Raw genomic sequence first — 10,086 nt, forward strand, 5'->3', positions numbered from 1 at the left:
ATTTTGTACAGCGGATGGAGAGACTGGCTGTCCATGTTGTAGAATGTCAGCTAATGACATCTACTGAGTCGGACCGAGCTGCTGCTGAAGGCCCAAAAGCAAATGGAACTTCAGTTCCTCTCATTATTTTTTGTCAGTCCATCTTTACATAATGTCACATGTACATTGCATCATGAGGCTGAAACAAAAGTGAGACAATGTTTTTGTATATTGGTCGTAATGTTTTTGAGTTCATCTTCCTTTTTATGTAAATCAGTCGATGTACTAACTACATTTGTCAGGTAGAAGCAACAAGGAGAGAAATACAACTTATTCACATAAAAACGTTGAAGAAACTGAAAGACTGAACAGTCATGTGATGTTTCAGTGCTTCTGTTTCAAAGTGCAGTACTACTAATTGTTCTACTTCTCACCTCTCACCATCAGGCTTGCTTAAGAAAGGCATCTTCTTAGCTTGGATGTCTCTGGTCTGTTTGTACCAAATAACATACTATACGATATGTAGCAGGTTACTGTGGCACTACTGCACCAGGTTTACTAACGCTGGCTGTTCAGTGCCAGCTTTAAGTATTAGCAAAATCACACCAAAGAAGCTCTGCACCTGAAGATGTGCAATAAGATACACAGCAACTGCTACAGCAGTTTTGCTCCAGGGGAGTTGAGCAACTGGGACTGGGTGCTCAGAATAAATTCTGAATAAAATTGGTTTTCTGTTGATGATTGTTTCAGATGGATCTCAGCACACTGTGTTTTCACCCCGCTTCAGGTGGCCGGAGACCATTTTTACTCATAATGGTCCCTTCAAAGTGTTGGGTGGATCACGGTGTATGACCCCTGTATGTGTCGTGACTTCGTTGTGCTGCACTTCGCCCATTCAAGCATTTAGTTTTACTGTTAGGGCTGACAGTAGGAGCACCCATCCTCTGAATCTAGGTGGGCTCTCGTTCAGCACCACGTCAAATCAGTGACTGCTCGACAGGTTGGTAATATTTTGGCAGAGTTCTGCCAGAAACCTTCATGTTTCATATGCAGCAGTAATGGTTGTAATATGATAATAAAATCTGGACCCACAATTTTGGGCAAAAGCAGAAAAGGACAAGAAGAGGACACGGCGGGGTGGGTCAGACAGCATGGTCATTTTTCATTATGCTTGCAAAGCATTTCCTCTGCATTTATGATGAACCGTATGTATAGATGACTTTTAAAGCTGTGTGATAAAGTGTTGACCAGCCACCAAAATAACAGTAAATTAATCAATGAGATGAAAAAGAACAAGGTTTAATAGAAGGTAAAGGCACAAGAAGAACAAAGGAAACAGACAGTCCAAGATGCCAAACAGCAGGAAACGGTGTCAACAAACGCTGTCACACTGTAAAAACATAGATGCAGTAATATTAAGAATAGGGTGGGACCCCACTGACCGATAGGTGGGTCTGATAGCTGTTTATAGGCACATCTCTATGTTAAAATCTATCATTAGTTATCGGCACATTCAGAGTGACAGAGGTTACTTTATGCTGTACTGGTGGTAAACCAGTGATGTTGGACAATAATTGTCATTCATTAATTGTTCATGAGTATTCAGAGGGTAAAGGTGCTAATTATGCTAAAGCATGTCAAGAAAAAATGATGCTGATGAGGTGGAATTTCAGACAGTAGCTTTCCCTCTTAAGCTTCCGTATGAATCAGACAACCATACTGTCACATCCTCAGTGCTTCCAGTGATTCTAATCCCCTGGAGACGTTGTCCTCTTACCCTCGCATCCACGTGGAGGTCAAAACACATTAGACAGCTGCAGAACTGAAAGCCTGCAGCTGGCAGAGGCTGCGTCACGTTCAAGGACGCTTTCCTCGGGGTAGCTGTGTTCACTGAAGGCAGGGCTCCTGCTGCTTTCACATCATACTGTAAATATGAACTATCCACTGGGGAAAACACTGTTCCTGTTAGTCCCACGTGGAAGCTGGGGGAATATTTTCTAATACCAGTATGTCCCTGCTGGAGTTGGGATCTGTAACAACAGTGGTGGCTGAACAGCTGATTGTGTTTTTCATTCAGTCTATCATAGATTTTGTTGCTAAGGAGGTTAAAATACAAGGAATTTAACTCCAGCTTAACGGCCCGTGATGCGCACCAAATAAATCAGAATGAGTAAAAAACAAACAGCCACCTACTGATAAATCTGTACAGTACATACAGTGATTGTACAGTTATTACATCTAGCACTGTGGCGTTTGCTCTGTCATGTTACACATATAACCACAGCGGCCCGGGGACAGAAACTGTCCTTGTCCAGTTGTCTTGACGCACAGTGACCTGTAGCGCCACCCAGAGGGGAGCTGTTCAAACAGTATGGATGGAAGCGCCAGCTGCTCTGAAGTTAAGGTGTGATAAATGAATTTGACTGGCTAATGTCTTGTTCCTGCAGGATGGACCAAGTTTGCGCGGCTGACGCGGGCGCTCACCACTAACCGCAACACGCTGCAACAGCTGGCTCCCATCGGCAAACATGAAGTAAGCCATAAACAGTCCAGACTGGCCGAGGTGAGCAAAAACGCTTACAGCATTGTCTGTGTCACCGGTGCATGAAACAACACTCCATACAGCACATTTTGACTCCAGGTCCACTTGCCAGCTTTGTCCAGAGCTTCTAAACATCATTTTCATCTTCATTCTGTTATCATGTGACCAAAGGTCCGTATTTGGATCAGGTGCTTCATAGTGTACTGTGCAGTGTAACTTATTTCTTGGCCCAGTAGCTGCCCAGCAGCACCACAGCTGCTGTCAGACAACTGGGTGCACAGTTTAACTACACTGAGCTACCAGCAGTTCACATGATCAGGCATAACCCAAGCTAAGCTAGTATGTTAGCAAATCATCATATACAGACATACAAGCAAACTGCACGCTGTGCCGTGAATGCGCCCATCCTTCCCCACCCTCCCTCCCGTGCACACTCACATGCCGACTTCCCTAGAGCTGCAGTTGTCTGACACAGCTAGCAGTGCTCTCTCTGCTGCCGTGGACTGAGGGCCTCATTAATATTTGATGCTGGGTGGAGAGACACAAGCAGGGACTGTGTGCACTCTGAGATTGTGACTGCTGCTTGAAATTTAGAAAATGGATTTTGGGATGAAGAGATGGTGGCTCATGTCTTATATTGGCACAGCTCCCCAACAGTTTTATTCATGAAGGTTTGAGTGAGGTGTGTTGCCTGTAATCAGAATTTGAGTTTCAGCATTGCTTAGTGCACGAGGTGAGGAGCTGTAGCAAAAGTGTTGCTTCCAGGGTGTTTCAAAGGCGATGAAGGACACGGGAAAGGAGAAAGGATAGAAAGAACACTGAAGAGCAGAGAGCAGGCAAAGACAGAAAAGCAAAGGGCAAAGAGAAGAAGAGAAATAAGATGGGAGATGTAATAAAGGAAGAAAGAGACAAAACCCCCAAAACCTGAAATTTTAAACAAAACTTACAAACTGGAGATGTGAGGTTTGAAAGAAAAGTCTGGGATGTTGTAATGACATGCTCGGTGCATTATGGGAAATGTAGGATCCGGTGCTTTTGGAGCTTGAACTGTACAAGAGAGACAATATTAATCATTTTCAAGCTGCAAAATGTTTATAACGCATGACGTAGTGTTAAGCAGCCAGTGTTTATTACGCGCAGTATGTTCAACAGATAATTTGCCCAGTTTTATAAAATTACAACTGATTTATTGTCTTTCATTCTGTTTATGAACCAGCATCCAGTTAAGGAAGACGACATAAAAATACACTTGAAGACCTCCCATCTTCTTACAGCAGCATTTAAATACACAGCAGGATGGATAGTAAGACTGGAACAAACCTTGTATTTATGGCCTTCTAAGAATTCATGTTACACAGGCCCAGAAGTACAGTGCATTGACTATATTGGCTAAATTTGAGTTTATAAATTTATTTTATTTACAGCCTTTAAAAAAAAACCTATGTAGAGAGGTAGGCAACAGTGTGCCCCAAGTTTGGACTGTTAGTTCGTTGCATCATTACAAATATCAGGGTGATGTCGTTTTTTTTTCTTGCTTCTGCAGAACACAGAAGTTCTAGTTTTAATTCAGCTCTTTATAACAGCAGGCAGGTAGTGTAGGAGGTTGGAGGCAAAAACTGTGATGCAAGATGAGGCCAGGGGAAAGTAGAAGTAAGTGAAGAAGGAGAGGAAGGGAAGAAAATATGAAATAATGAATATGCTACTGAAGGTAGCAAGTAAAGGGCAGAATGATGTAAGGAAACAAGATGTGGCAGGAGGGAAAAGAAGGTTGCAAAGCCAAGAAAGCAGTGATGTTGGGAGGGAGGTAGGAAGGAAGCAGCAGAATCAGTGTAACAAGCTGATACACCCCCTTTCCTATTTTCCCAGCACTTGGATGGCACAGGGCTGTGTAATGTCCTGAACACACTCCATAGATATGGCAGGTGATGCATCTGCTCCGCAGCCTGAAAGGCACAGCTGGCATCTTCTGTCGAGGATGCTGTCGAGTGTCACATAAGCCGAGCTGTCCCCGCTCCCCCGCCCCCTCCACCCTGTGCCGCTGGGCTCCTAATTGGCAGTCTCAGTTTGGAGCTGTTTGACCAGGAGCTGTTTGAGGATTAGATGAGACGCAGCTCTCTGGTGATCCTCAGCTTGGAGTCCCACTGTGAGGACAGCTGCCGCTAACTCGAGCTAACCGAGGCCAATGGAGGCTAACTCTGAATGTTCCTGACATCAGGAGAGTATGAAGCAGTCATCATGGTAGAAGTACTCTGCTTAGGACTAGGTCTGTTGTGATCATTAGTACCAGCAATGATTATGGCAAGTATTGGAGGCATTAGAAATGCTAGTACTAACAGTAGTAGCAGTAATAGACACTGTAGTGGCAACAGCACTACCAGTGTAGAAACACTAGTAGTATTGGTAAAGTTACATAGGTAGCAGTTGTAATACTGCAAGATGTAATAGATTATGTAATAGTGCAGAGGTACTCGCCATGGAGCAACTAGTAACTGGTGGTGTGGTGGTGGCTGGGTAGTAGAGTTGCTACTAATGTAAGTGGACTAATAGATGCTGTTACAGTAGTAGTACTAGTAGTAGCAATAGTAGAATTGTTAGTAGTAATTGTACAAATAATAACAGTAGTGTTTAGCGGAGAAGTACCGGTAACAGTAACAGTATTGGAATGCTACTAACAGCAGCATGAATAGCCTCATGGCTCATTAGGTGTTAATAATAGTAGTAGCCCTGTTAACATCATCAGTATTATTAGAAGTAACTGAACACTAGAAGTAATAACTGCAGTAGTAGTAGTAGTAGCAATTTTAAATATTATAGTCTATCACAATATGCTTATCTGTATTGGCAGTAATAGTTAAAACAGCAGTGTTTCTACTAGAACTAGTTGTAAAAGTTGTTACTGTGGCTTTTGGGTGTTAGGAAGTAAAATCCTGCCTTATGTTTTCAGATGTATTCTATGTTACAGTTAATGCTTGTAGCTGCTGGATACAAACAGAATAATATGCAGTTTAGTGTAAAATGGGTTGAACGGTTGATGTGTGGCCTGCAGAGGAAATCAAGCTGCTGTCTGTTGGAGTTAATGTAGTTAAGTTGTGCAGAGGAGGCCGAGCTCCACAGGGGTGATCATCAGTGCCCTGCAAAATTCAGTTGTTGTTTTTTTTTTGTCTTGAGCTCTCAGCTGTTTTTCCTTTTCTCATTTTTTTTGACTCTTTTTTGTCTCATTTCAAGCCCAATTTATTCACACTGCGGGACCGTGACAGAGCTTTACACAGCAACACGAGATGAATGCAGATGAACGCTGGGGAGGAAAACATCACAGTTTTTAATATACTTTTCTTGCACGCACACAGTCACATTTAGCAGCAGGGGATAATTATTACTAGAGTTTTTTTGCTTACTTTTTCCTTCTTTAATCTCTGTCATCTATCTCACTAATTGAATTTCATCTCCCTGTGTTTCTCTGTCTTTCTTGGCTGTGCTCTTGCCCAGTTAGACAGAACACAGTTAATGAAATAGAAGTGTAGAAATCTTCCTCAGGCTTCTGGTACAGATGAAATTCATTTTTAGAAATATACCTTAACAGAAGAACCCAAACATTTGTCAGTATACAACACTGAAGGACATTTTAATTAATTAATTAATAAGGTGCAAACTGGGGTCGGTGCTCAAATGAGAATTTTAACTTGGTTTATCCTAAACTTTACACATGCATGTATAAGACACCCTATAATAAATGCAAATCAATCTTAAACATAAGAGGAAAAAAATCGAAATGCATGCACTTTAAAGAAATATGTCACAGAATATAGCAAAAAAAATTTAGCTGAAATCTCAATATAAAAATGGCAAAATCTGTAAAATGACACTAAAAAGGTTTTTACATTGGACTTGGTTTACAGCACAGTGAGAAAAGTAGACCAGAAATAATAATGAATAAAAGAAGGTTAAATAGATGGTTTTGGTTTGTTGAGTGAAGCGGTAAGATATGAACTGTTTGAAGATACAGACGTTTCTTTTTTAACATCACTGAATGTCTGAAAACTTGAATATAAACAGATGTTGTTCAGGATCAGATGAGTCTGCATGTTCTCCCTGCGTGGCTTCTCTCCAGGTGCTCCGGCTTCCTGTATAGATAACGGATGGATGGATTTGAACAAAGGAAATCAAATGGAGGATTTTGTTAAGTGAAGGTATCTTGATCTGTCCCATGTCCAGGTTTTGCAGCTGAACTCTGACATCCTCCCACAGTACAAGCAGGAAGCCCCCAAGACGCCTCCCCACATAATCCTTCACTACTGCACCTTTAAGACCACCTGGGACTGGGTCATCCTCATCCTCACCTTCTACACAGCCATCATGGTGCCCTACAATGTCTCCTTTAAGACCAAGCAGAACAACATCGCGTGGCTGGTGCTGGACAGCGTGGTGGACGTCATCTTCCTGGTTGACATCGTTCTCAACTTCCACACCACCTTCGTAGGGCCTGGCGGAGAGGTGATCTCTGACCCCAAACTCATTCGCATGAACTACCTGAAGACCTGGTTCGTCATTGACCTGCTGTCCTGCCTGCCCTACGACATCATCAATGCGTTCGAGAATGTGGATGAGGTAGGGTTTGATTTTTAAGGATGGCTGCCATCTAGGTTTTTGAGTTTCATGGAGACATTACAGGGCCTCCTTCTTACACCTGACTGGACAAACATACCATATGAGTTTTAAACCCAAACCATACCAGCAACATGCCCCCCACAGCATAACAGAGCCACTAGATCCCTTCACGTGTTAATAGCAGGTGTACATCAAGTTCACGAGACATGAATGAGTAGACATTTAATGACTAATGATACGCCCCTGTGGGTGGTATGAGAGGGAGGGGTCAAATGGCCATATGGGTCGTATAGGTTGAAGGAGCTTACTGCTTCAGGCTTAAGAACAAAAACTTAAGTTAATGTTGGTTTTCTGGTCTGGGCGGTGGAATAATGGTAAATCAGTGTCTCAGCATCAGAAATATACAGAAGAGGACCTTCACCAGATTTTGGCGTTGGTAGAGAATTTGAATGTTACTGTCTTTACTCCTGAGTTTTCACAGAAGCAGTTTGAGGAAAACTCTTGTTGAATGAGAGTTTTAGATCCTGAACCTGTTTGTCTGATGTTTCACTGTGATCGGTTCTGTTCTGAGCGTTTTCACGACCTCTACTGTGCATGTCAGATATCGAGGACCTAAATCAATGTGGCCACGAGGCTGTTAGAGGTGATTTTCCACTTGATTTGCTGGTGATTAATGAGACGGCCTGAGCTGAAAGAGGAATCTGCTGAATGTCATATCAAAAAAACAACTGATATCTACTAATGTTGTAACCGTGCATTTTTCAGTTTTCTGTGCTTCAGTGTTTAATCTTTCCATGTGTAGGTGTGTGCCTTTTGTATCTGCCATCTCATACATGTGAACACACACAGTAGGCTTGTGCTCGTGCACTGGCATCCGTGATTCGTGTTTGAATGTGTGTCTGCCAGAAGGGGGTTTGCTCACATGAATTTTTGAATGCCATCAATAATAATAACAATAATACCAGTATTTAAGCTGCCAGCAGCTGAATTTTCAACATCTATTAATTTTTCCTGCCAAAAATAATTCCACACCTCCCTCAGCAGTTTGTTCTCGTTGGGAACAACACACTGAAACACAAACTAGTGAAGTTTAAAAAGATTTCTCAGTAACAAAATGGTGTGTTCACAGTCTGTGATCAACTTAAAGTAGGTTGTATGTGCAACTACTGGCGCACCATGAAATAAACTCTTAGGGCTTTGACCAGTGAAAGACTAGTTTTTAAACTGTTTGACAAATTGTCTGGATTAGAAAATACTAGATTAGACCATATGTAAGCTCGAGTGCTTGTCCTTCCTCCAGCTTCATTATTTTGTGCACTGCGACATCTCAAAGTGCACGTCACGGTTAAAACAGGTCCACTAACTCTGTGCTCATGCTTTCATCCAAACTATGTCAGTTTCTGCAGTGCGAGTTAACGGGTCAGTTAATGCTCAGTAGGCCCCTAATCCACCTAGTTCATTAGGTAGGTCGTAGGTCATCATTATGCCAAAGATCTTTGTGTGACAATAAACACAGAGCGTCCTGCACAAGAATGTGGCGGTTAGGTTTAGGAAAAGATTGTAGCTTAAATGAACTACTTCCTTCACGTTACAGGGCCTTTGTCATTGTTGTTACGATAACAACACCGTGTTTCACACTGGACTCAAGCAGCATGCTTCACACCAACCTCTTCCAAATGTGAACGTTGTTGCTCTGCTGCGTCGCCTCATTTCCTCCTTTGCTCACATTATTATTACTACTGGCCACCTAATTGCACCATGTATCAGTGATAAACCCCATAAATGTGGGTGTGATAACAACTGATAAAAGCCTTTGAGCGGTGCGGTAACATCTGAATCAGCTGTTTGAGCGGAACCACAGCCATTAAGAAGCAAGTATTTCCCATGGTCCTGTTATAATGTTAAACAGGGGTAAATTATGTCCTGGAACCTTGTCTAACAGGCCATGAAGGACTTTAGTGGCTCTCCTGGGGTACATCGGTTCTTTTTAAGTCACAGAAAACATTGAGTTAATTTACAGACTTTTTAAATTAAGCTAAATCCTTTCTTTTTAATTCAAGCCCAGTGTTTACTTCATGTGTCTCTGGTAAACTCAGAGTTCAACCTGCTGCCCAGTGTGTGTTTGTGTGCGGTTGTGTCTCCTCTTTTGGTGTCTCTCGCCTTCCGGCCTCTTGCTGCTGGTCACTGATGGATTCAATGAAATCCTGCTGGGTGGAGTTTTCTGTTGCTGTCTCTTCAACAGCAGACAGTGGCGAGCCGGGGAGACAGGCTGAGGGGAAATCAATGGCACGTAAATTTCCAGCCACTAAAGAGGACAAAGCCAGAGTCTCTCTTCCCCTCTTTGCTAAATTGATGCTCCTTTCCCGTATTAACAGCATAGAAGAACGGATGTATGGTGACTGATGACAGTATGTGGGCGGCTCAAGGTGCAGCATGAAAGAAAATAGCAGAAATGTTTCTAGGCTCATTGCAGACTGAATTCCCTTGTTGCACTGTCTGATGGCTGAGGCAGGCAGGAAGTATTTTTAGCCGTATTTTATTGCAGGTTTCAGCGGAGCCATGCCAAGCAGGTGACATACAGGCGCTGCCAACTTGCATGCATACACACAAACACATACATATTTATGGTTTGTGAGGACCAAGACAGTAAACTAACTATTGGAGAGGGTTTCCTCATTGTGCCCATTGAAGGTGAGGACAGCCAGAAAAATCAGTGGTTCTGGTTGTTTTTGTTTGTCATTATTCTCAGTGTTGTTGCTTAGATCTGTGATGATTCAGGTGGCACAGCTTGGGATGCAACTACTATTTAATTGTTCATTGAGCTTTGATTAAATCAAATCAAATCAAATTTTATTTGTATAGCGCCAACTCACAACAAAAGTCATCTCAGGACACTTTACAAAGTAAGGTCTAGACCTTACTGTTATCAATATTATTACATAGGGAAAACCCAACACACT

At 42.4% G+C, this 10,086-nt stretch overlaps 1 protein-coding gene across 4 annotated transcripts in view; it reads left to right on the forward strand.

Moving 5' to 3' along the window:
• The window catches only part of kcnh5b (potassium voltage-gated channel, subfamily H (eag-related), member 5b), a 119,345-nt gene that overhangs the window by 27,120 nt on the left and 82,139 nt on the right, over positions 1-10,086 (forward strand). For 3 of the 4 annotated variants that reach the window (XM_020611583.1, XM_020611584.1, XM_020611580.1), the window contains 2 exons: positions 2,427-2,542; positions 6,734-7,126. In XM_020611583.1, coding sequence (XP_020467239.1) covers positions 2,427-2,542; positions 6,734-7,126 — 509 coding nt within the window. The remainder of the gene's footprint in view (positions 1-2,426; positions 2,543-6,733; positions 7,127-10,086) is intronic. The other variant, XM_020611581.1, reaches the window with a different exon arrangement.

The sequence above is a fragment of the Monopterus albus genome, unplaced genomic scaffold (assembly GCF_001952655.1).
Source record: "Monopterus albus unplaced genomic scaffold, M_albus_1.0 scaffold115.1, whole genome shotgun sequence".
NCBI classification, from domain to species: Eukaryota; Metazoa; Chordata; class Actinopteri; order Synbranchiformes; family Synbranchidae; genus Monopterus; species Monopterus albus.